This window comes from Mus pahari, chromosome 3 (genome assembly GCF_900095145.1).
Source record: "Mus pahari chromosome 3, PAHARI_EIJ_v1.1, whole genome shotgun sequence".
Classification (NCBI taxonomy): Eukaryota; Metazoa; Chordata; class Mammalia; order Rodentia; family Muridae; genus Mus; species Mus pahari.
Genome location: NC_034592.1, coordinates 118,182,803 through 118,209,842, shown reverse-complemented (window position 1 = coordinate 118,209,842; position 27,040 = coordinate 118,182,803). Strand labels below are relative to the sequence as shown.

At 40.2% G+C, this 27,040-nt stretch overlaps 1 protein-coding gene across 4 annotated transcripts in view; it reads right to left on the bottom strand.

Moving 5' to 3' along the window:
- Nucleotides 1–27,040, bottom strand: part of Plcb1 (phospholipase C beta 1) — a 671,407-nt gene that overhangs the window by 220,740 nt on the left and 423,627 nt on the right. For all 4 annotated transcript variants that reach the window (XM_021195155.2, XM_021195153.2, XM_029535965.1 and 1 more), the window contains one exon: nucleotides 25,470–25,607. In XM_021195155.2, coding sequence (XP_021050814.1) covers nucleotides 25,470–25,607 — 138 coding nt within the window. The remainder of the gene's footprint in view (nucleotides 1–25,469; nucleotides 25,608–27,040) is intronic.

Genomic DNA, 27,040 nt, shown 5'->3' with positions numbered 1-27,040 from the left:
CTTCTTCTTCTTCTTCTTCTTCTTCTTCTTCTTCTTCTTCTTCTTCTTCTTCTTCTTCTTCTTCTTCTTCTTCTTCTTCTTCTTCTTCCTCTTCTTTATTTTTGTTTTTACTCCCACCCCTGCCAACCCCATTCTTTCCTACACATATCTTTCCTATATTCATAACTTTTGGGTTTTGTGTCCCACAGAGTTTAACTAGGCTGTCTGTATGATCATGGCTTGGTCAGTGTCTATTCAGAGTCTCGCAGGCTCAAAAAATGAGCATAAAACTAGGCAACTTGTATTCCTGTCTTTCAGAATCCGGTAGTTGCCAGTAGTTTATCAGTAAATGGTAGGACCCCGTGAGCCCCTTCTCTATTCAGAGATGACTGTTGATGATCCCAAAGGTGTGGTCCAGTGCTGGTAGGCACAGATGCCACAGTTTATGATTGTTATGTCCTGGCCATGTTTAGAAGATGGCTTTCTGTAGACGTCTCCTTATCTTCTGCATCTTAGCATTCTTTGTTCAATGTCACAGTCAATGTTCTTTGAGCTTTAAAGAACTGGCAGAAACATTTTTTTTTTCTTTTGACTGAGTCCTCAACCATCCTTTAGTCTCAGCATTTTGCATAACCATGGCTCTCTGCATTTACATCTGTTCAATGCAAAGATAGGTTTCTCTAAGTGAGGCTGGGAGTAGCCTTTGTCTGTGAGTATAAAGACATACTTAGAAGGTGGTTTGATGTGATGTTAATTTAGTTATGCAGCAGTAGTAAGTGTCCATCTCAGGCCTAAGATAGCTTCAGTCATGTCTTTTTGACCAGATTTATACTATTAGGCATAGATTCCTACATATGGAATGGGCTTCATGTCCAATCAGGGAGCATGCGGTCTCCCGTATTCAAGTTGTGCCATGGTTTCCATCATGCGCATATCTTGAAATTTGGTATTGTAGTTTATAGATTTGACATCTAGGCAAGACCAATGATGTTTTTACCACACCCTGATCCCACATTCTGAAGAACACCATCTGGCATTATGCAAGATACCAGCAGGAAAGGAGCTTACATAGTTCTTGTGGACAATCAGAATCTCTTGATTTTTGAATTTATTATAAAATAATGTACTTAGTTCAGCATTTTCCTACCTTATATTTGTTATCTCTACTACTGATTTTACTAATCTTTACATAGTATCCTTAAAATTTGTGATTGCTTGCTTCTGCTAACCAGGATGGCCTAAAACTCTAATAATGTGCTCTCAGGCAATAATGGGTTGCTTTGTACAGGACTGGAAGAAGAGTGGTTCAAGAGTAATCGGGAAGAGAAGACACATGGATGAAGACAGAAAACTAACTGGAAGAAGCAGCGGTCAGCAAACACATTAGGAGTTAACAAGGAAATGACTAATAGGTACAAGGAGAGAACATAGCAATACCACCAGAAGCCCATTTCCAGGAAGGGCAGTGAGAGCTAGGGACAAGATGAGCACTGGGAACCATCTGACAACAATGGATTGCTGAATCTGAGGCTGAGATTGCAAAGATAGACCTCAGGAGGCGGCACCAGTGTGGGTGAGGGACCGCAGCTCTGACATTTACAGATTATAGGCCAGGATTTAAAACAACAGCATATGACAATTATAAAGGGAAGATAAAAATCATACACTACCAAACTTGAATTGCACACAGTGAATTTAACAGTGTGAAAAGCAATTCTAATAAAATTAGATCGTTTGAAAATAAACAATAAACATTGCCACTGGTTTTAAGATTTTGTTTCCTTTTTAAAAAGTATTTTCTGGAATAAAGTCAAACTTCAGATTTTTCTAGCTCTATGGCAACTTTATGTTGTAGTGAAAATATTTATAATTGAGGTCATTATGTAGTGTCATACGTTTTTTTCAGAACACTGGTTCTCAACCTGTGGGTTATGACCCCTGTGGAGATTGCACATCATCTATCCTGTATACCAGATATTTACACTGAGATTCATAATAGTAGAAAGATTACAGTTATAAAGTAGCAACAAACTAATTTTATGGCAGAGATCATCATCACAACATAAGAAATGGCATTAAAGGGCCACAACACTAGAAAGGTGGAGAACCATGGTTGAGAGCTAATTTCAAGCCAAATAGTAAAGGAATTAAACTATTTCTGGAGATTTAATTTTAGTTTGGCACTTTAGGCTAAAAATCTAAGTCTTCTACTATATCTAGTCCAGTAAGAATATAATGCAAGCCAAGTGGAATTTTTAATGTTCTAGTAACCAAATTTTGCAATAGAAAAAAAAGTACATAAACTTATTTTCACTAAGATCTTTAATCTAGTTCAGCATTTTACCTGTTTGAGTATTACCGTGCTACCACAATAAGAAAATTCACCCAAGCTCATGTGATAGGTGAGTGCAAATGTAGATATAAAAATGAAAATTGTTAGATATGTTGATTTCAGGCTCCATACTGCATCGGAATCTATACTTACTCAGGAAACCTCCATGTGATTTATACGTGTCAACATTTAAATGTATGGCTAGGCCAAAAGCAGCCCTTTGAAAAAGCAGGGCGGTCCTAACCCAGGGTCTGGGGTAGGAAGCTTCAGCACAGACTTTTGTTAGTTCCCTGCTCAATCAAATAAGTAAATAAATGATTTGGGGCTGTTGTGTGGCCCCCAAAGACCTTACAGCTGTGTTAGGCACAGCCAGGCCAAAGAGAAGTGGCCAGAGTACAAAGAAGTATAAGGAAATCAGAGTCACTATTTGGGATCAAATTACTGGTTTCTAGACCTTTAAACTTGAACTCATCATGAGCCTATGGACTATGCTTCACTGTAGAGTCAAGGGATCTTCCTGGGGCCTTGTCTTCATAAATCTAATGCTGATTCTTGGTTACTATGGCCTTAGAAGGGCAGCTCCTTTGCTATAGAGGAACTGCTCTTTCCCTTTCCAAGGAAACCAAGTATTCACAGTCACTCCACTTGGCTTGGCTCCAGCTATTTAAATCTTGAAACTTCTTAAAGGACCTTTCCTGCCTCAGGTTTGATCTCACTCTTAGGACAAAGATCTGAACCTGAGAACATGACTCTAAACACCATCTGCAGTTGAATCTGCTAAAGTTTCAGTCTTTTGGTTTCTATTCCTTCTCCTCTCAGGTGCCAGTTCAGACAGGTCTGAAGATACTTTTCCTACCGCGTCACAGAGGTAGTGCCCTTTTATTTCTAAAGCTATGTTGTGACATTTGTAGTATATGATTTCCAAACATGCAAGTGGCATACGTATTTGCTTGGTACTATGAACACTGATTAGTCACAAATACCAGTTACACTCATAACAGCTGTTTGAACGTTTACTGTATTCTGAAAAAAAAAAATCTTTGCATCCAGTAATCAACTCTCAATCTTTTACTAGGAGATGAGTAGCTGTTACCTTTATTTTACAGAAAGGGTTCATGGGATCAAAGCACTTACAATTTATGGCTTAGAGCTAATACTGATTACAATCAGATCACTGGCTTCTTGAACTTCAAACCTGAATTCTTAGATGCTGTGCTCTCTACTGTGTTGTTCCAGAAAATTCAAGCTAAGCAACACAATTAAACAGATAAATATACCCACTGATCTGCATTCTATAGCCAACTTCCTATGGCCAGGGTACTTGTAAGCATTTGTAAATAACCAACTGTTAATCTTCACAATATCATTTGAAAGACAATCTGTTATCAACAGATGAGAAAATGGATTCAATAACTAGCATAGGTGAGCACAGATGGCTAAGGAATTTGTACCTGGGCTTGCCTCTTACAAACACTTTACCACTACCTTACAAGGATGAAGTCAATGAAGTTGGACAGAAACAAGAAATAATATAATGGAGAGAATATGGGGCCCACCACAAAACACCGAGCTGATGTTCTGCAGCCCTAATGGAGATGGGCATCAGCTCAACTCAAATTTTCCTTTAGTTCATGTGCAGAAATAAAGAGAAAAGTCCAGCCCTAACATGACTCATCCTGGTCTTTCATCCAAATCTCAGACATGTGGTAGATCAGTTAAATGCTCCCGGTTCTGAGAACAGAAAGGAATTCTCCAGGGCTAATTCAGCTTCTGGCTAAGATGAATCAACACACAGTGTCTTTGAAAGAAAATGTCATTTTTGTCAATGTTTCTGTTTTCGACTGCTCTGATTCACGGTATTTGGAATGTTCTAATGCATTTATATTACCTTTTATTTTTCAGTATTTCTTTTTTTTGCTATACATACAAAACACATAGAAATTTGACAAACGTTAACTTTTTGTCACAGTTTCTTAATTATCTTTTTAAATATATCCGTAAAACATTGCAAACTCTTGCAATACAGTTAAAACTGATTCTTCCTGTGTTTTCCCTTCGTTACCTTCCAGGAGCAAGCTGTACTAATATCAACACCACATCTATTTTTATAGGAATTCTGAAGAGAATGGTATAGATGGGGTCAGTAGACTAAGGTCTGGAGGGTTAATCAAGCCTGCTGTTTGATTTATATATAAAGTTTTATTGGGACATAGACACACTTCGCATTTCTGTATGTCTGTGCCTATTTTCATGTTGTAAGGGTAGCAGTGGCTATTTTTAATGGAACTGACCCCTGAAATGCAAACAGTATGTGACCTCTTCCTGACGATGTTTCCTACTGCTTACTAGGACCCCTCTATGTCTGAAATTAGTGCATCTATTTCTCAGTTAGACACTGTTTGTAATCAATATTATTTCTTTAAAACATCAGTATTGTATATAGGCCCGGTTCATTTTAACCCTTACATTCTCCCATTACAGAAATGTATAATTTGAGAATCTCTACTTTTATGGATGGCTATTCATGGTTATTTCTTTAGAAAGGTTTGTTTCATACTTCATTTTGTCTTAGCGCATAGCCAAATGAGTCTCTGTTGTGCTTGTGAAGAGCCTAAAGAATACTCAGAGCATCAGCAGCTACCTCTGTGGCCATGCACGGCTCATAGAATGTACAATGCTTCTGTTCCTCATCTACTTCAATGAGTTTCTGACAGCAAGTGGCAGGGAAGGAGGTACTCAGCTTCACGTTGACACAGCCGGTCACCTAGGAGGCATCGCGGTTATAACTGACACCATGACGCCCCAATGTAATTGAGCATTGCTTTATGTATTTGGAAGCTATTTTTTTTTCTTTTTCCTTTATTTCAAATTTCATATTGATATTCTGATTGACTTGTTTGGTCCTCTGCAATAAAGCACGTTGTCTTATGTCTCTCTAGCCCCATACTTATCATCTCAACCCACTTTTATCCTCATTGTTCTTTCCACTGTTTTTAAAAAGGGGTTGGAGTTTTGCTTGTTTGAGGGCTGGGCTCAAACACATACACCAGTTTCATTGCCACTGCTGTTTGCAGAAGCAAGAAGTGGCTTAATGTCATAAATGGATCTCATGGCATCGTGGCCTGTCAGTTTCCCAGGGAATGGCTTCAACTTAATACTAACCTGCCAGAATCGCAAGAAAAGGCTCAATCTACTCTCTTTCAGAAATATATATATTGTCTTAGTTAGGGCTTTACTGCAGTGAACAGACACTATAACCAAGATACCTCTTCTAAGAACAACATTTAATTGGGACTGGCTTATGGATTCAGAGGTTCAGTCCATTATCATCAACACAGGAACATGGCAGCATCTAGGCAGGCATGGTGCAGAAGGAGTTGAGAGCTCCACATCTTCTTCTGAAGGCTGCTAGCAGAATACTGACTTCTAGGCAGCTAGTATGAGGGTCTTAAAGCCCACACCCACAGTACCCCACCTACTCCAACGAGGCCACACACACTCCAACGAGGCCACACCCTATAATAGTGCCACTCCCTGGGCCAAGCATATACAAAGCACCACATATATTCATTCAAAATATTCTTTGAGGAGGTAAAAATATTCTAGAAAGTCTCTGAGTAGTTCCCTGTTTACACACATATGTATATAATAAATAATATAACTATATACATATTGAATTACAAGTCAATGCATACTGCTCTAAAGTACTAGCAAGGATAGTGTCTTGGCACCTTTATTTATTGTAATTATGTATGAAAAATTCTTTTGTGTGTGGTATATGCACATGTGTGTGAGCTATGGTCATCTGTGTGTACGCATGTGTACCTATGAGGGTAGAGTGCTAGAGACTGACTTTGCGCATTCACTTTATCATTCTCCCCTTATGTCTTGAGACAGTGTCACTCATTGATCCTGTTTGATGACACTGGCTGCCCTAGGCCCTTGCCTGTCTCTGCCCCCTTCTCCAGCACTATAATTCCAGATGCACACCATCAAAACTGGCTTTATGTGTACACAGAAGAGCCAAAGAGCCAGCATTTCTTTCGCAGAGCTATCTCCTTGGCCTCTGTAATTACACTTTCAATAAACATTTTAATACCATTTTAATTTCAGTGGAAAACTGAATGGCAGGTACTAAGAGTTTCCATGTCTTACCTGCACTCCCAGATGAATAGCTTATTTAATTATTAAATGTCCGCCTTCAGAATTGTAGATGTATTAGACTCAATTAACCTACATTAACTCATTATTATCACCAGCATCCATCTTTTATATTAGAGTTTGTTTCTTGATGCTACATGTTCTATGAGCCTAGAAAAACCTGAAATGGCACACATCAGCACTTACTATCAGGGTAGCTCTTCTGACCTAACTATCCTTTGTCCCTTACAAATTTCTCTCTTCTTTTATATATTGAGTTTTGAATGGTTCTTGGGATTTGTCACAATTTAAAGCGGGATATTTTAACACTTGTCACACATTTTAAGTACTTCATATTCTACTTACAGTTAGTTGCTAACTGCTGTATTTATAACAGTGTAATTTGTAACAATACGTGGTATCAACACAAGATACGAATGAGGAGGAGCGTGGTTTGCTCCTTCAGAATGGCCTTCGCTGCCTGAGCATGCCTCACTGCACTCCATTGCGTGAAGGAGAATCCATGATGTCTCAATGATGCTGTGAAGAATCTTCTCATGATAAGAGAAGCTCTTTGTGTTGCACAGCCTGTGTTTGAACCAGAAAAAAAACCCTAAACCTTATATGCCCCAGTACAGGAGAACACCAGGGCCAAGAAGTGGGAGTGGGTGGGTAGGGGAGCAGGGTGGGGGAGGAGAGTATAGAGAACTTTCGGGATAGCATTTGAAATGTAAATGAAGAAAATATCTAATAAAAATTTGAAAAAAAAAAACCCTAAGAGATGTCACTGCCAGTGTGCTCTGAGATAGAACACTTAGAATGTTAGAAACCTTTCTGACACTCATGGTCTAAAATTTGGTAACACAGTAAGTCTCAGATCCTATCAACAGAATGTTCTTATTTTCAACTCATACCCAAGGAGAAGTGATTTTCAGTCACAAATTGACAAGACTACCTTTGCCACTATGTCAGCCACAAGAAACCTCAAACAAGAAGTGAATTAGTGTCTGGTAATGCCAGAGTTAAGGCACAACATTATATTTGTCAGCTTGAGATATATTAAGGACAGATGCACCATTATTTTCAAATGCCTTCAGGCTACCATTGACTTAGGTGCAACTCAAGCTAACTTGGGAAATAAGGAAAATTGATCAAGGACATTGATTTATTTATTGTAATTGATGGAAAAACTGACCAAATTGTAGAAGATGAAATGCATGAATAATCCAAGTTCATCAGGAAACCAAGAGACAAAAGCCCAGGGACATTGCTTACTGGTTTTGCAATGAGTCTGCCATCTTTTCCATCTTTTCATCTTTTCATCCATCTTTTCCAGATGACATGATACCTTTCTGACTGGTGAACTCTTCCCTATGGTTCCAGCTATGAGTCGTTCCATGGCTGTTCTAGATGATGGAACCTGTCACCACAAAGAATCTGACTGGTTTCTTTACTTTTCGTAGAGCATACCATGTACTGGTCTAATGGATCTACCTTTTGGACAATCAATTAATGTCAGAACCTTGTAATTCATAAGAGGCCAAATCCCGAACTAAGTGAATCAGTATGCAGAAGGAGTGGTGTAGAAAACACCATGAATTTTGTTTAAGAGCATGGGGACAACATGTGTGTCATTGCTTCCCTTATACAGAATCTCATCATTTATGTCTGAGTGTGTCTACAAATTGGGTGGTAAATTCTTAGTCATTGAGTTAGGCTGACCAACAAACAATCAAACAAATATTTCTATGCCTGAGAAGTTTTGTCTTTGGAAATTAATTCCTATGTCTCCCCATAGTTTAAAGTTTCGAATATCACTTTTGGCTACAGGATTGGTGATGATGTTGACTTTCTATGTTTCCTATTGTAATGTGAACTGTGTTGGAAAGGGATTTTTAGATGTTAGGTTTAGTTTGATTGAAGGACTCTTCCAGTAAACAAAGTATGGGTTTAGAAATGCTGGGTTTTAGAGCATGTGGACTGGCCGCTCTGGCCTGCTCCCACCTTGCTCTACGCTTTTTGCTTCCTAGTAGAGAAGTGATACCCAACCACCTTCCTCCAGTCAAGAGAAACAGCACTGTGCTAAATGGCGCTCTGCAGTTCTAGAAAAGCATTCGCATGCCCGGAAGCACATTGCCCATGCAGAGGTCCACAGTTTCATCTGTTTTTGGCGGGTGCTTGGTCCACTACAATGCTAGACTCCTGAGGGCAGTTATTTGTCTGACATTCAGGAGAAGTTTAAAGTAGTAAAGTCAGACTAAGATCATCTTGAAGAGAACAGTGTGAAAAATATTAGCCCCCTTTCTGCAGTTTGAATAAGGTTTGTCCCCTCTGAAACTCATGCTAAATTTCAATTGTCATTGTGGTGTTGGGTGATGTGGCCATCAAGATGTGACGTGTTTATTAGGAAGGTTATTGGTGTTCTTGAAATTGGAGCGTGAGGGAGTCTTCATTTTTATGGGACACAGAGTGAGATATTAAAAAATGTGACCCTCTTATGTCTTCCACAGAAACCTGCTTGCCTTTTATGTCAGAGCCCAGGGTTCTAGCCAGACGTGACTCCTCTGGGTTAATTTTCAAACTACAGAACACATTTAGATAAATTAACCTCTCTTTTTTTTTTTTTTTTTACAATTTCAAACTCTTAGTTATCTTGTTACAGAGCCAAAGATGGACTAAGGCATCCAGCCCCACACCAATGAAGAGATGAAAGAAAAAGGCATGTGCTTTTTGAAATTAGATGAGGAGAGGTCTGCGCTGTAATTGTGAGCTTTGAGGGTCTTTCTGCGTCAGCTGGGTGGGTAGAAGTGCGATAATTCTCTCTTCAGCCACTTTCCTGACTCATTCCTTGTGTATGGAACTCCTAATGATTCGTACGCATAGCTTCACATCAACTGGCCACATGCTTGGGACAGTAGCTCCCAGTAGCCTAATATCACTTTTATGAAAATATTTGCTATTGTTCTAACTGTAATGGTCTTGGTATTAAGTATTTTGCCCATGGCTGACTTTGTACTGCACACTACAGACAATAAGTGTATGCAAGCGGGTTCTGCTATTATAGTAATGACCTCACCCTGCTTATTCTAAAAGAAACTCTGTTTGAAGATATAAAAGCAAAAAGATTAAACAAAAGAGAAAAGAAAGAGAGATAGAGGGAAAGAAAGAAGGAAAGAAAGAAAGATCACAGCTAATTCCACAGTGGGAGGAACTTCAAGAAGGAAACAGGGAGCAATCTCCATTGCTTGGGAGGTAAATGGTATTGCTTATTTGCTAAACAGAAACGTTTGAGAAAATTAAAACTGTGTTCCTGGAAAATTGGGTTTTAAGTACTCACAGGTAGTTCCTCATTAACATATAACATAATGAAGGAATTCAGGTAAAATGTAATTTTCTCATTTGGAAAGCAATCTGTTTAAAATACCTTAATTATACCTCCCGACTTTATTTTAAACCCGGTAGTAGACTTGATTCTTTCCCTTGAAGTGAGGAGAGGCTTAGCCCTTGGTAAGAACCTTAATCCCGCTAGTCCCTCCTCTGCCATAAGAGCTACTCTGTGCCTTTGGCTTTTCATTCATTTTCATATTGTTGTGCTCTCTTCTAGATGACTTTAAAGTTTTCTGCACTGGACTTCATAGCTGCTATATTCTACCTCTGAGCTGGAGGGTCCTTTGGTAAGTGCTACTGTGCCACTCCCTTGCCTAGCTGAAACCCACTCTCACCTGTACTAGCAGTACATCCAACCCTGTTTGCTTAGCTCCAGTGTCTACACATGCACAGGGGAAGTCATAGGTAAGTAGAAGTTGTTGGGGGTTCTGCGGAAATAAGGATTTCCTTCTATAGGTTCTCCAGAAAGCACATGGACAGCTAGGGATGGGCAAACATTTTTGTTTGAGAAGATAGGCAGGGACATTGCTCTTATTATGCTGGATCTATTAATGGCAAAGACCATTTTCCTTTATGTTTCCTGATATACAGTGGAAAACTCAAGAAACAATAATATACACATAGAAACTTTTGCCTTTCTATTCTACTGTTACCTTGGCTCCCTGACTCCTATGTTGCACACCACACCACAGTTCTGTCTAAAGTGTTTGCTCAGTTTCTTAAAAGATAAATGCTGAAATCTATGTCACTGGAAGTAACTGGCTACAAATTCTGGACAAGCAGGAGGAAGGAATGAGAGCATAGCATTTGTCAGTTTTCCTTCAGTTAGCTGTTGCTTGATGTCTGTCTCTCTGTATATGTGTGTGTGTGTGTGTGTGCGCGTGCGCACACATCCACACATGAACATATGCATGTTCCTTCCCCCATTGAACCAAGGCCCTCATGAATGCTGCTCCGAGGTCCACTTCCATCTCCCTTTGCCCTCCTTCTTACCCCACTTCCTATCTCACTCCATGCTTGAGGACCAGTGGTACACAAGTTCCAACAGTGTCTCAACAGATCTGAGCATTTCCTAATGACCCCTATCATTCTCTTAGTGACATGACAGCCACTTACATTCCTTTCTTATCTCTTCCATAATATCTCAAGCAGGGTAAGAGGTCTCAGGGCTCATAATCCATTGTTCTGAGAGGTCTCAGGGCTCATAATCCATTGTTCTGAGGCTGTTTTCTGATTTTCCCCTTGCTAAAAACAAAACAAAACAAAACAAAAACCCCAAAACGCTGTAGTCAGCCTTTGTATCCTCTTTTACCTTTTATTATACAGCAAAACCACCCACAAGTCTTTGGCCTTGGAAATAGATTCTGAATCTAGTCTCTATGTAGACTTTAGCCCAAGCACTCGGGTATCCTTCTCCCTTCCGTTTCTGTATGTCTGGAAGCAGAGCAACATGGTTAGAGTGTGGCACACCATATCCATCCCCTGGTCACTGACAACAATAAAGGTGACTTTTAGAGTGCCAGCTGTCTCTGGGCTGGCATCACCCGACATCCTGTCCTTTCTCTGCTTCTACACATTGTCTTCAACTACACTGGTCCCTGAGTTCTCCCATCAGTCTGGGCATCCTTGGGATCCTGCCTCACTTATCTTCCTTAGGTTTTCATCTGTGGGCATCCTCTCGTGTATTTTAAAAAGTGTGTTTAGAGACCAAGCATTCGCCCACTCTCCAGCCCTTCCCAGTCCTCTGCATTTGACCTGTCCTGATTGGTTCTGTTTTCAGTCTGCTTCCTCTTCTAACCTTAGCGCTCAGAGTTATGCAGGACAAGCAGCAGCTAAGTAACTCTTTGTTTGAATCCGTGGATATTATTATACCGCCGATGAGAAAAAATACTAGTAAGTTAGTTTCAAAACCTTTTTGTCTTCAGTGATGTACAGTTTACTCATTGGGAACACTTATACTAGAGTCCTCAAGACAGTATGACTGACGTCAAGGCAGAGCTACCAGTCTTTCTCATAGGGTGCCAAGCAATTGTTTTTCTCCAGGACTTTACATATGGAGGGGAACATAAGACACAGTCAGATTGTCTTCAAGCTCTTCTTCCCTGCCATAAACCAACAGTGACTTATCTTTCTTTTCTTTCTTCCTGTTCCCTCTATCATCATCATCATCATCATCATCATCATCATCATCATCATCATCATCATCATCATCAATCGCCTTGTATTTCCATTCTTTTCAACACTCTGTCCCTTTCTGTATCAGCCTGTCTCCTTCAAGCCCTGGCTCCAAGATAACACATTCAAGACATATTCAGCTACCAGGCCTCCGAAGCCAGTGGTGGAAAGGAGCAAGTTGGAAGCATCTTGTCTCTGTCCCGTGGGGTGGGGGGAAATAAGGAGAGAAGATGCGGCCACTGAGCTGGCCTTGCATTTTGGGGGGCTACTGGGATACAAGGTAGCTCACATTCAGACATCTCAAGCATTTCTTTGATCATCTTTATACTTTCCCTTCACGTTTGCTCAGGGATCTCCATGTGGAATCCTGTCTGGCTCCAAGCAGCTCATGTTTCACACATGCAGAAAGGAGACTCGAAAGACAGAAGGCAAAGGTGCTTTTCTCCAACATCCCAGAATGGCACTGCTGTGGCTTATCCATGGTGTAAGGAGGAGATGGAGTCCAAGGTGCCCTTCTCTCACTTTCTATTATAAACCTCTCTCTTTTGACTTCTGAACTTCTAATCTTTTATAAGAGTTTCCAAGTGGATGACATTTCTACAATGACAAATTTAGGATTTATCTGACTAATGTTCTTGCAAAATTTAGGCAAAGAAAGTAAGGAAAATTGTATTTTCCAGTGACAGACATGCATAGCTATCAGATCAAGAGTGCAGTGGACTGAGCTTAGCCTGTGTGATGATTGGTGGGGGAGACAGAAAGATGACATAGGCATGTGTTGTTCCAATGTGCTTGGAAACAATAAGGAATGGGGGCTCTAAGAGACTGAACCACCAATCAAAGAACATAGATCATCTTGACCTAGAACTCCCCATACATGTGTAGCAGATGTGTAGCTTGGCCTTCATGCGGGTCCCCCAACAACTGGAGACTATCTCTAAAGCTTGCCTGTCTGTGGAATCCATTCCTTGGTTATTATGTCTGGCTTCAGTGAGAGAGAAATCGCCTCTCTCAGGGATTTAATGTGCCAGGGTGTGGGGGGGATATGCAGGGGTCCTCCATTCTCACAGAGGAAAAGGGAAGGGGAAGGAGAAGAGGTAATTGGGAAGGGAGACCAGGAGGGAGGACAGTGATTGAAATGTAACGTGAATAAAAATAATGAAGATTTCATAAAATACAATAAATCCAGTGTCTGTATTTCATGTCTCCCGGCAGTCACTTATGACATATGTACAACCTGTTACAGAGTCAAACACAGCATCTCTAAACACTGTGGATTTTAACTTATAGCACTCTTTCTTTCTTTTTCCTTTACTATTTTCATTTTAAAATTTCCAAGTTTTAGTTATTGACTACTATCACAAATTGATCCTGAAATGAAAATAAACTGTATATTGTAAATTTTTCCATTATAATAATAAATATGATTTTTATCTTTGAAGATCAGTTTAAAAGATATACTACTACTAATTTTGAAGAACATCAAAGAAAAACTTGCAAAACTTTTTATGCATCAAGTTTTCAAAATAAAAAAGCCCAGAGGTGGTTTGGCAGAGTTCTTCAATTGTTCTTTTTTACCTTTCATCTTTATTTCAAAGAGTATACAGTTTCTTCTCTTCCCCTCCTCTTCTTGGGTTTGTTTGTCACCGTAATTCAGGTCTTGAACTCTTATCTACCATACTAAATCCCAGCTTCCCAAGTGCTAGGATTATAGGTATGTACTGTATCTAGCTGATTTTTTCTTCCTCATATCAAAAAAAAAAGTCTTTTCTATGTATCAATTTCTCTCATTTACTTAGCTTGAAGGTGTCAACTGCTAGAATGTAGAAGTTGACTTTCATATTTTAAAAAGCTCCCAGTGACCAATGGGTATACAGACAGCAGAAACTGGGGCTCTTGGTGGGAACAGTTTAGGTTTGGGAACAACCCAGAAGAAGGGAAGGGAAGTCATTGTAAGAGATACTGTCCATGTCCTCCTACTTAAGATTTTGGAAAATCGTGGGAACCTTACATGGGAGAAAGCTTGAAACAGCTCCCAATAGAGGAACCTCAATTTCTTCTACTCTGAAAGAGAGAAGATTAGAGTCCATGATGCTCAAAGTCTCTAGGGCTTGGACATTTTACACGATCTATCAGTTGTTCTCAATGTAGAAATGACTCCTTTCTTTTATCCCTTCTTTGCTCTCTCTAACCCTTCCTTCTTCCTCATCTTCTTTCACCCCCAAAGACACTTCCCAGCCTCCTATCCATCACCTGCCGAAATGGAACTCAATTTCTCCTTCCCAGAGGGACAGAGCTCTGCTGTTTTGCTTTCATCAGCTCACATATCTATGGCAATGCGTTAAACACACCATCAGGCAAGTCCAGAGTAATACATGCAGAAAACATGATGGCGTTTTTGAAAAAACGAAAAGAACAGTGGAAGATTCATGGAGATCTTTGGCTGGAAAAGGAGACGGTGAATCTCAAGTGAGGCCTAGACCTTATGCAGAAAGGCAGCATGAGTTGGAAAGTAAAGAGAAGTTTCTAGATGAGAAAGAAAATGGCTATCAATAAGGCCTATTAAGATTTGAATTAAACAGCCCAGAGGAAGAAAGTAAGGGAAGAGATGTGGGAGCTCATTAGAAGGGAGAGAGAGAGCTTTGATGTTGCATAGATGTTGGGAAAATAGATCATGTGGATGAAGTTAAAGAAGGTTCCAGGAACTCTCACATTGTAACCTTCAAACAAGTGAATTAAACTTTCCAAGACAGACCTGTAGAGGATCCCTTTAGAAAGTTCAAATGCTTAAGACTGATGCACTGTACACACAATGTGTTTTGGGAGAATACATTCTCTCTCTCTCTCTCTCTCTCTCTCTCTCTCTCTCTCTCTCTCTCTCTCTCTCTCCCCCCTCTTCCCCTCTCTCTTTCTGCCTCAGTCTCTGTCTCTCCCACTCCCCCACCTCTTTGTGTGTGTGTGTGAAACAACATTTAAAAATGTAGCTGGAAATTGGCCATACCTATTAAAGAAGAACATAGAAAAAAAAACTATGACTAGCAATTACACTTTACAGTATATGCCCCCAGGAAAGGCAGCTGCGTTGCTTCTGGATTGTAATAGCTCTAAATTAGGAACTGTCAGGGTGTCTGTCAATTACAGCATAAAGAACAGAATACTATGTAACAAAGAGAATTAGCAATTTCTCCCCATAAAGTGGAGAACACTAAACTCATAAATCTGGAATAATAGAAGACAGACAATAATGGCTACATTCTAGAAAACCACTTAGAGATACTTTGAAAACAGACAGAAGAGATCAATGTTAGAAGAAGCGCTTTTAGAAGGGTAGATGCCTGGGATTCTGATGCTGATGGATTTTATGGGATAGCTTTAGATCTGCATCCTAGTATACAGGTGTACTTCCTTGTTGAAAGTCCACCAGGCTATAGTTAGGACATGAACATTTTGCTGGGTGCTTAGTAAACATTCATATGGCTATACAAAAATGAATTTGTTTTGCTTTGCCTGTTTATAAATGCTTAAAAGAGTTCGCTGCTAGAGAAAGATGAAAGCAGTTGCATCTGCCAATGCCTGTGCAGTTAAGCGGCATACAATTTCCTCTCACAGCAATTATTGGACATCCCTGTCTCAACCCACTGGGCTCGAAAGCAGTTGAGTATGCTGCTTTCCAACAAAATGGAGCAACATTAAGGCTGAAGTCTGACCAAGTAGGTGCTGATTTACAATATACACAAGTGGGGTTCCTACCAATGTGTACCACAATTTGGTATTTCATATGAGAGCCTGGTATCCCGTCTGTCAGGTGGCAGATGACCTCACTAATTTCATGGAACAGGAATCAGAGGGAGGACGAGCAGACGAGTTTCCTAGTATCCAGTCACTCAGGCATCACATATAAGACCCATTTCTCCTTAGACCACAAGCACCAGGCTCTCTAGAACACCATCTCTAGAGCTTTTACTGCTGATGACTAGAGAAGGAGATTATTAGACCCAAAGGTAAACATACGGCTTTCTAAATGCAAAGGAGTAAGGTGTGCCTTTGCTTTCTTTACAGATTGAGATTCCTCTGGGCTAAATTCCAAGACAGATTTCATTACTGGTTGAGCTTCTTTGGGAAATGAGTGTTCTCTTAACAGCTGCAATCTGGGTCCCTGAGACCCAAAGTTGTATGCGAGCATATAGCAATCCTGGGACCTGGGACAGGCTGCCTCTGGCTCACAGCACTTCACAGTTTGCTGCCCACAGGATGCTGCTCACAGTGCATGTGATTAGAACATATTAGTAGACACACCTACAGGGCAGTTTCTCTACCACACCCAGAGAGAAAAACAGGATACAGGATAAAGAATTGTAGCAGGCAGGCAGAAGAAAACCATTTTCTCTTAAGACACGCTGTCCAATCGCAAATTCGTTCTGATGAGTCATTTAGCTTACTGGAAATGACATGGATTTTGTGGAGGGATGTAAATGACCTGCCTTTCACAGTCTGAGGTAACCTCACCAGTTAGGTCTCTAAAGTAATTCACTAACTAGTGAAGAAAAGTGCTTGAGAAATCAAATACTCATTGTTCTCACTGAGTGACTGCAGACCAAAATTCAGCTTCAGTGATAAGAAAATGGAGGTAATCAGAAGGAATTTCTTCTATGCTGTTCAGCTACTAAGACCATTAGTGCATTCATCTATCCTCAACTAAGCAAAGTGACAATTCCACTGCTCCCACCTAAGCTCGGTTTCTCTGGATAGTAGAATAGGAACAGCTCCTCCCCCATACTGTGTGTGTGCCTCTGTGTGTGTATGTATGTATGTATGTGTATATATGCATGTATGTAATTGTGTATGTATGTGTGAATTTGTGTATTGCATTGTATATGTGTACATATAATATTTATTTATTTATTTATTTATTTATTTATTTATTTATTTATTTATATAAGCACATGCATGCTATAGCACATATGTAGAGGTCAGAGGACAACTTGTGGGAGTTGGTTCCCTTCTTCTACCATGTGAGTCCTGGGGATCGGACACAGGTTGTCAGGGTCAATGAGCCATCTCACTGACCTACGGATGGACATTTTGGAGTTATAGATCAGATAGTAGTATTTTTAACTTTTGATTATTTTTATGATTTATACCATAACAATTCACCTTTGTCATGTACAAACAGCCCTAGACAATATGGAAGCAAATGAGAGTTGCTATGTTCCCATAAAATCTCACTTATATAAGACGGTATAAGTTTTCACGCCTTAAAGGCACCTTGACCTTGCTCTCTGCCTCAGGAATTTTCCCATGTCCCTGTTGTGCATTACATCAGGACTTTCCGAAAAGGAAACTGATTTTGATTTCTTGTTGCATCCCAAATTCCCAGTGTCATTCTGGTCAGGGATTTGAACCTGAGACTCCACTGAGGTATCCCTAACAAGGTGTCTTTACAGCAGTGACCTTGGTGTCATTAGAGCCAGTTGTCAATGTCTGGTCTTTGTCCTCCTTGGAACTGGGAGCAACACTGATGTAGTGTATTTCATTCACCCTTGAAATCGTATTTCACCTGACTTCCAATGACACACATTTGTGGTTGTTGCTTTGCGGGTTGCTCTTTCAGCTTCTTTTATTACTGACTCTTATGTAATCTTGGGGTGTTCATGACTCTGAGGTCAGTGATCGTCTCTATCTAGGGTCATTTCCCAGTTGATCTTTCATCCAGCCTCATTAAGTCTCATGATGATTTTAAATGCTAGCAATTATCTAATATTAATCTATACCTAATTCAAGAAGTTTGTATGTCACATTTGTTATTCAACCCTAGGCCCACATAATGATCCTCTCACTCAGCATGTCCAGAGGGATTTTTCATGATCTCAAACTGAAATGATCAAACCTAATCTCTGGCATATACCCCAAGCTCAAAATTTACAGTTTAGATTAAACTTTCCTATGTCATAGAGAGATAATTCTCAAGTATGCCACATTCAAGACAAAATTCTAACACCATCTTTCTTTTTCCTTTATATAGCATAGATCTTAAGTAGCTGCTATTGGCTCTTGCTTCAAATTATGAAGATTCAGACCCCCTTTTATTTCCTCTGAAATTTCTTCTTTGCTTCAGTAAATGTCAGTTCACTTAGAGTATTGCAGAAGTTTCTACTTAACTTGATTTTCTCTGTTGCTGTCATCTCCTTCCCCTGACCCCACTCATTACTGAAGGAACACTAAGTTAGAGCACATCTTCCCTCAGTTCAGAACTCCCTAATGGCTTTGAATTCACCCACAATGAAAGTGGAGTCCCTCCTTGCTATGGCTTATCCTCAGCCTTGCTGTCTCTCTTCTATCATGTGTGCCCTGTGCTGTCTCTAGACATACCAAATTCTATCTTGCTGGAGAACTTTTATACATTTTGTTTGTTTATCTGGAATATTCTATGTTCAACCATATTCCTGGATTATTTCTTCAGATGCTACAAATCTTTGCTGGGGCATAACAAACTCACAGATAGTACAGGGATTAACATCCTTGGAGGCCACGAAGGGCAAACCTCTCCTCCATGATTGATTTTGGACCTCAACCCACATTTGGTCACTTCCCAGCTGATCGCTCATTGAGCTTCATTAAGTTTCATGATGGTTTTACGTGCTATTTATTATCTAATGTCTGGTAACTCTAGAAAGAGAAGCCCTTGCTAAGGATGTAAAGTACTCTATGAGAAGGCGGCAGGAGGTGCCTCGTCTTCCTTGAGGCCATTAAGACTGAGCGACTTCTTCCTAGTTAAAACAGAATTCAAGTTCTGCCTTTCAGCTTAAGTGGATCTGATATTCTAAGCTACCTAAAACACTACATACTAGGCTCCCCTCCCCTTAAGTGTTAACCTATCAGGGTCTGCTACTTGCCTGGTCAGGAGTTCACACCCTAAGAAGAAGAGAAGATTATCCCCCCTGATGAGGTAAAGAACTCTTCTTTGCCATAAGCCTGCCCACTGGTGCAGACTAGACAATGCTTCCACCACGGTCTTTTCTGCTTTTCTGACACCACGGTCTTTTCTGCTTTTCTGACACCTAATCCAGAATATATATATATATATATATATATATATATATATATATATATATTTAACTTTTATTTTCTTTCTTTCTTAAAAAGATTTTCTGTTTTATGTATATGGGTGTCTGTATATATGTCTGTGTATCACGTGTGTGCCTGGTCTCTGAGGAGTCTAAACAGGGTTTTGGATATCCTAGAACTAGAGTTAGGAAAGGTTGTGAAACACCACATGGGTATTGGGAATTGAACCCAGGTGCGCTGCAAGAGCTGCCAGGGCTCTTAATCTACTGAGCTGTCTTTCCAGCTCCATCTTTTCCCTTCTTTCTGTTTCTTTTTCTTTTGTGTATTGTCCCCCAAACAAACAATCAAACAAACCCACAAACATGCAAAAAACACTAAGCATGTTTTCTCAGGCATTCTGGGCATTTTACTGTTTCTCTGAATTCATAATCCTAACATAATTCAACATTCTCTAAAGGGATGCTTTTCGACTCCATTGCAAATGGCATGACTATCTCTCTCTTCTTTTTCATCTTTCTCCTTCAGGGTTTACAGCTTGTCAACAATGGTAGGTTTCTCTCTTCACACCTCCTTCTGAGTCTGTTTTTAAAATTATTTCTTATGAAGGAGCTTGAGAACCTAAAAAGGAAACCCCTGCTTCCCGGGTAATAGAGTTGTCTGCTGTGACCAACCTACATATTGTCCACTCTCCAACACTCTCAGCTTCAACTTGACCTTTGCTGACTGCAGTCTTCCCTTCCTTCCTGGTTGATTTTCTTGATTGTCTCTCCCTCACTAGAATTGCTCCATATGGCAAAGTCATTGTTTTGTTTACTGTTTTATCCTTAGCAACCAGAACAGATCTTGTGATGCTGTGAAGAGCTTAATACAATTGTTGAATATGTCAATGGGTGAATGATCGCAACTTCTTCACTTTATGAATCAAAACCTTACATGAATTCTCAAGGGGCTTCCAGGCTCATATCCATGTGTCAGGAGAGTATGGCTGAGATTTCAGATCTGTAAACTCCCTAAGTATTTTCTTCCCTTTCCTGTGTTCCTTCCTGTGTCCCTAATTTCGGGATTTATTAATATAGATTTCCTCCCCTGCTTATTTCTTTCCTACAGTAAGAAAAAAATGGCCTCTGTGCTGGGGAAACATTTCATTTACGATGGCCTTGTTTTCTCCAGCAACACATCAGCCCACTCTTGTCTCCTCAGCAACAGTTGAGCTGCTTGTTTTGCATTCATTTAATTAATGGGTTGAATTTTGAGAGGTGATCTTGTAGAATACTGAGCAGTGTGTAGATTTGCCCTACTTACATCATAGTCTGTCCACCTCAAACTTTAATTTTCCTTATATGCTCAGAGGTGGAGACATCCCAAAGATTTTCCTTCATGTTATTCTGTTTCCCGCCTCATTCCCACTCTTTCACAGCATATGGAGATACCTTATTAAGACTGCAATCTGAGTGGAGATACAAGTAAGTCATTATTATGAGAAGTGTCATTCAAAGAGTCCATATTTCTTAGGTATCCCAAAGACTCTGGGAAAAGTTTGTACTTTGGAGAGTATACACGCGTGCGTAAGAATGCAGAGTTGGCTCTTGTAAGTAAGCTGATGGGCTGTCTCCATTGTGCTCAGAGGTCAAGACCTGAGATTCTATTCAGTGCAATGTTTGTCTTCCTTAATATGAATCTAGCCTGAAAAGCTGCCAATAGAAGTCCCCAAATCACATCCAGCCCATAGTTGTAATTGTTCATCTAACATGATATATGAAAACAACTGCTGTCTATATTTAACATCCTATCTGGATTCTCTAGTTCCTTTTTGACCCAGAGGTCAGACAATGCTAGATTGCAAGGCCTAGATCTGCAGGATACACAATCTTCTGGGAAATTGTTAAATATGCAAATACTCAGAGTCTACTCCAGACTCGCTGGGTGGGGCTGTGCACCCAGTCTTTTAATAAGGCTCTCTAGTGACTCTGGCCACAATCAAGTTTTGTACCTACTTGTTCTCAGCAACTTGGAGAAGCGGAGGGGTGGTGACACTGATTAGAATGGCCCATGGAGATGGTTGGAGGGACTAACATAATCTCCAATCTTCTCTGCCTTATTTATGTGCAGTGTAGCTATTAATACACCCACAGTCCTACACACATTTAAGTCTACAATGCGTACGTAGCCTTTGCAGTCTCTGAAAAAGAGTGATTGTCCTTGTGGCTGAGGATGTTACAGGAGTTAACCGAGATATGAACAGGGATGCTTAGCATCAAAGCACCTCTGAATGGCAGGGGAATCCAAAACTTGGAGAACTAAAGGTTCTACCGGACTACTAGAAAAAGTAGGGCAAGTGCGTGTGCAGAGATGATGCTGAAGGGGAACAACGTGGTGTGAGAGCTGTGCTTGCATAGCCTTCAAGTCCAAGGTCCACAGGAGAATAGAAGAGGTTAAAGCCAAAACAACAGTAACATGACTAGTGGACATTTGACTCTGAATGAGGCCAGTGACTGGCATTGCTGGGGTTTTCAAGGAGGATGCAGTCATGGTGCAATGTTTAAAAAAATACAGGGTGCTCCCTAAAGATATCTTGTCCAGGTTTTTATATTCCTTCTCCTTTCCCTCAGATGCTGAAGCAGCCACATTTATCATGGATTTTGTTTAGTCTCTTCAACCTCTGTTTTCATTTACTTAATGGATACCCCCAACCTTGCAGTAGATTATACAAAGGAGTCAGTGGAATAATCAAAGTTAAGAACCTAAAAGAACCAAGACATTCACCATCTCGGCTGAAGCTCTGCAGTGCGGCCTGGCATCTCAGGGAGGTGAGATAAGATCCTGGAGTGCCAAGTGATAGCAAACACAGTGTGCTACTGGCCTGCTGGAAAGCAGAGATTCGTAGAGAACACTATGACTTACATTCTTATTTCTCAGACTCATTAAACCCCCAGAGGGAAGCTGATTGTTCGGGCACAGGAAGGCTGGCACGTCAGGCTGTGTCAGGAGGATATGACTGTTGTTTAACTGTAAGAGACACTGTTTTTAGTCTGACCACAGAGGGAAGTTAAAAGACAGTTTCCTTTGTATATCTGTAAAGACTGAGACCCATGTAAGGCTGAGACAGGATGACTGCAAGTCTAAGGTCACCCTGGGCTCTACACAACATTCAAGGTTTGAGGTCAGGCTGGCACACATAGTATAACCCTGTCTCAAAAACAAATAAACAAAGAAGAAAACAACTGAGTTTAGCTAGTTTGGAATTATTTCTGTGCTAGTGTTTCAAGTGCACAGCTTTCTTCAGAGATTGGCCTCCCCTGGCTGACTTATTAAGAGAAAAGTTCCTCCTTCTGCTTTTACCCCCTCAGGCTTTATTCTTTAGCACATGACTTTATCTGACCTAAGGCATGTTTTGATGAGAGTTAGCTGGTAATTTTTTCTAGAACACCAGAAGAAATAGCCATGCTCATCACTGAAGCTCTAATACTGGAATTGTGTCGGGCTCAGGAAAGACTCCCACCCTGCAGACACATATTGAATAACGGCACGAGCTGTTGTCTACTTGTAAACAAAGTCTTCTACTAGAATTCCAAGTTCAGGACACAGGGTTTTAGTGTGCATCCTATATCATGACTATTAAGTCTCAAACTCTGGATCAAATAGCTGAGCTACCTATTTACATATCACAGTGGACCTAGTCACCAGATTCTCCCAGCATCCCTCAGTCCCTGCCTGTTACAGGAAACAGATGTCATGCTGTTCCCCCAGAGGCTCTTCCATACATAAGCTAACCATGTTGTTTACCTATTCCTTTTTACCTTTTGCTCTCTCTCTCTCTCTTGGCTCCTATACTTATATATGTGGCTCCTTTCTTTCCCCTCTTCTCAAGTGGTCATATCCACACTGGATTCACCCAGATGGGCCTAAAAACTAAAATCTAAGGAAAATTGGTATATTTGAACCATAGAGAGGAGGAAATTGGATATTTAAAAAATATAACTTCACAAAGGCTTAAAGCAACAGAAGATATACAGATTTATTTGCAACATAGTAGGTCTACATTCAATCTCAATAAAGACCTGTCTGCAAGTAACAGTTATATTGGACATCTTAATTAGAAACATAATGGATATCAAGATTGGTCATTTCATAGAGGTGGATATAGGTGTGTCAGGGGAGAGAAATTTTTATGACATGCTTAGCATTTGTTTACCTATAATCATTTATGTGACTAATCAACCCAGTAAGTTAACAAAAGAATTCTAAAACAGGGCGGAAGAGAAGGCAAGTGTAATGCCAACAGGGCAGAGCTCTCCACACTGTATTCTTTCCAAGTGTAAATTATACTTTGCTGTTACATAGAGAAAACAGATTAGGATTTAACATACATGGAAAATGTATCTTCCAACACCACAGAGTATTGTATCTGGTTGGTATTTTATTCATTCTGTTGAAAGAACCAAAGTTGATGACAGTAGGGAGAGGGACCTTATAGATGCTGCCTCCAGCAGGAAGATAGGACATCAAGTTAGGGATGGATTGTCACCCCCCCAGTCACAAGTCTGATTCTTAATTGTTCCTGTCTAAAAGAATTACAGGGATGGAAATGGAGAGGTGCTTGAGGAAAAGAAAGTCCAGCCACAGGGCCAAAGTGGGATACAGCTCAAGGGGAGTTCCCAAGGCCTGACACTATTACTGAGGCTATGGAGCGCTCACAAAAAGGGACCTATCAAGACTGCCCTCTGAAAGACCCAGCAAGCAGCTGAAAGAGTCAGATGCAGATGTTTGCACCCAACCAATGGACAGAAGCAGCTGACCCCTGTTGTTGAATTAGAGAAGGCTAAAAGAAGCTGAGGAGAAGGGAGACCTTGTAGGAGGATCAGCAGTCTCAATTAATCTGGACCCCCGAAATTTCTAACACTGGACCACCAAGCAAACAGCATACACCAGCTAACATGAGGCCCCTAACACATATATAGTAGAGGACTTCAGGGTCTGTGTTCATTCAAAGATGATGTACCTAACCCTCAAGAGACTGGAGGCCCCAGGGAGTTTAGAGGTCAGGTGGGGGGTGGGGTAGGGACATCCACTTGGAAACAGGTGGGTGGGGAGGAGGTATGGGATATGAAACAGTTAGAGGGTGGATTGGGGGCAGAGGGGATAAAATATGGAATGTAAAAAATAAATTAATTAAATAATAATTTAAAAAAAGAAACAAAGTTGATATTACAGAGATGGCCAGAAATAACCCTCTGCCAAAAATCACTAACAGATGACAGGGCAGGCTAACAGGTTCAGTTGTAACTCATACAATTGGTAGACCACCAAAATTCAATTATAGACCACAAGGCCCTGCCAACACACCCTCACCAGGAGTGACCCTGTAACTGTGATCTTAATATGCATGCTCTATGAGGGCACACAAATGACTTACAGACCCCTAAATATGCTTAGATTCATGTTCTTAACTCTTGAAGGAAATGGGAAGTTCTTTAAAACAAAGTATGAACATGGATGGGAGTGGGAGCCCTTCTTTAGACCGTGTTCATTTCAATCCCTCCCAAATGCTCATTCTAGAACAGTAGTCCCTCTAGACCCCTTTGGGGGCACATATCAGATAGCCTACATATCAGATATTTACATTATAGTTCAGAAGAGTCAAAAGTTATAGTTATGAGGTAGCAACAAAGTAATTGTATGGTTGGGGTCCACCACAGCTTGAAGAACTGTATTAAAGGGTCACAGCATTAGTGAGGTTGAGAACTACTGCTTTAAAGGAAATATCACATTCAAGCATTTACAGCTTCTTGTCTGCTATATTGTCTGTATATTCTGAATCATTCTGTGTACATCTGGAAGGTCTGCTTTTTTAAGTAGAATAGTAATTAATGACAATGGAAAAACCCATTTTGAAGTCACATTTCTAGTCTATATCTGAATAATTATTATTTAAACTTAAAGTATATTTTTATTTCATGTTCTAACTAAATAACTACTACATGACTGCTGGTAATTCTATGTGGTGTGCAGGAGAGATAGGTTTAGATTGTGTTGATGCTGAGCCCCCTCAAGAGAGTTAGAAATGAAAGTGGAGTCAGAAATGGTGCCAGCACCAGCGAGAGAAGGAAGGATGCTCTCCAGGTAAAATGAAATGGGGTCTTATCTACATTTTGTTTTGCAAAGGGATTTTTATCTAATGCCTGATACCTAATGAAAACAATCTCTGTTGTTGAACATAGATGCTATTATTAAAAGCTGTTTAAATACATGAATATTAACAATTAAATTATTTTGAGATGGCAGCTTAATCCAAACTAAATATTAAACAAATCTAAAATCTTCCACATGTATTAAACAATATCACAAGAAATCAGATAAAGATGACAGCTTTCAGGGTCCCCATCTACCATACCTTGGCCACTTCCTCTTGAAAAGCCACAAGATTCAAGTGGGAAATGTTCACCAGGTCTGGTCCATACACCACAGTTATCATGCGCTGTTCCAAGTGTCCGATGTTCCCAACATCCAGAAGTTCACGCAACTTGGGGTCCTGAATAAGAAATGGCAAAAAGAGTAGAATATAAGGAAAAATTCTAACATGGTAGAAAAACTTTAAATGAACTGTAAGTAGAACTGCCTTTTCCAGAAGAAGCTTGTATGAGTGGAAGTCTTCCATTCTACGGTGACTGGAGACATCAGAGCTATGGGGGAAATTTTTCCAGGTCAAGACATGTGGTTTTCAGTGAAGTACTCTTTCCATCATACGGCCATCCTACAACACACTTTTATACATCAGAATTCTTCTTCTGTTCCCTTCAATCATCTAATGAGCTATACATTGAAATTGAGAAATCTTATCTTTCTCATCCTTTTATGGACATGTTAAAACAATCAATCAATCAATCAATCAATCAATCAATCAATCAAAAGACATTCTTATGAAATAAAAGTGCTCCTTCCTGCTACAGTTTAAACAATTAAATTGCTCCTAGAAGCATATGTGTTGGTATTATTGGTAAATGGTCCGAAGTTAGGGAGTAGAATGGAGTCTTATTGGAGTCTTCTGATCACTGAATGCACCCCTGCGAAGGTGATATTGAACCCTATACCTCTCTTCTTCCTCTCCTTTAGCTCTTCCAGGCCATGGGGTGAATGGGTTTGCTATGTGCTTGTTTTTGTGAGCTGTGCTGTTCACCCACTAGGTCGCCAAGAGCAGTCATAGACTGGAACACTAAAACATGAGCTGAACTGAGCCCATTGTCATTATAAGCTGATTGGCTCCAGGATTTGTTACTGTCACTGAAAAGTTCCTGGGGCAGAAACACGACTTGCTGTGAGCCCTCCTCCACACTGAGTACAGATATAAAAAGACAGGGTGTTAACATGAGCTTTGCATATGACAATATAAGTCCCTCACTCAGGGTGTTCTGGGATTTGGACATAGGGGATGCCTGCTATATTTTCTGAGCAAGCTACAGTCTTTTGGAACCCTATAAGTAACAATCCCTTGGAGATATAGTTTTTTTTTGTTTGTTTGTTTTTGATTTTTTTTTTCTGGGAAAGGGAAGTTTCCAAACTCGCAGAACTCAAAATAAAACTGAAAATAGAGCTTAGTCAACTTGGCTGCATTTATTTTCCTCCCACAGGACAGGCCCTGTAGGACTTTTCAGTCCATGCAGAAAATTAGCATCAAATCAATCACTTAGCAAATTTGTTGCCAGCTTCTGAGCAAGGACCGGGTTGCATTTCTATTTATTTAGCAAACACCAGGCCAACAAGGCCTGATTACTGAGCTGGTTACTCTTTCCTTCTTCTGGGGATTTTTATAAACCCTTGTAAAGAAAAAAATAAATTAAAAAAAAAAATAAAAATAAGCAAAAATCTTTCCAGCTAAGTCACTCACTCCGTATCATTAATTTTCCCTTCACTTAATAAACCTTTCTCTTGTGTGGCTGCAGGAAGGGGTGCACTTTCAGGCAAGCT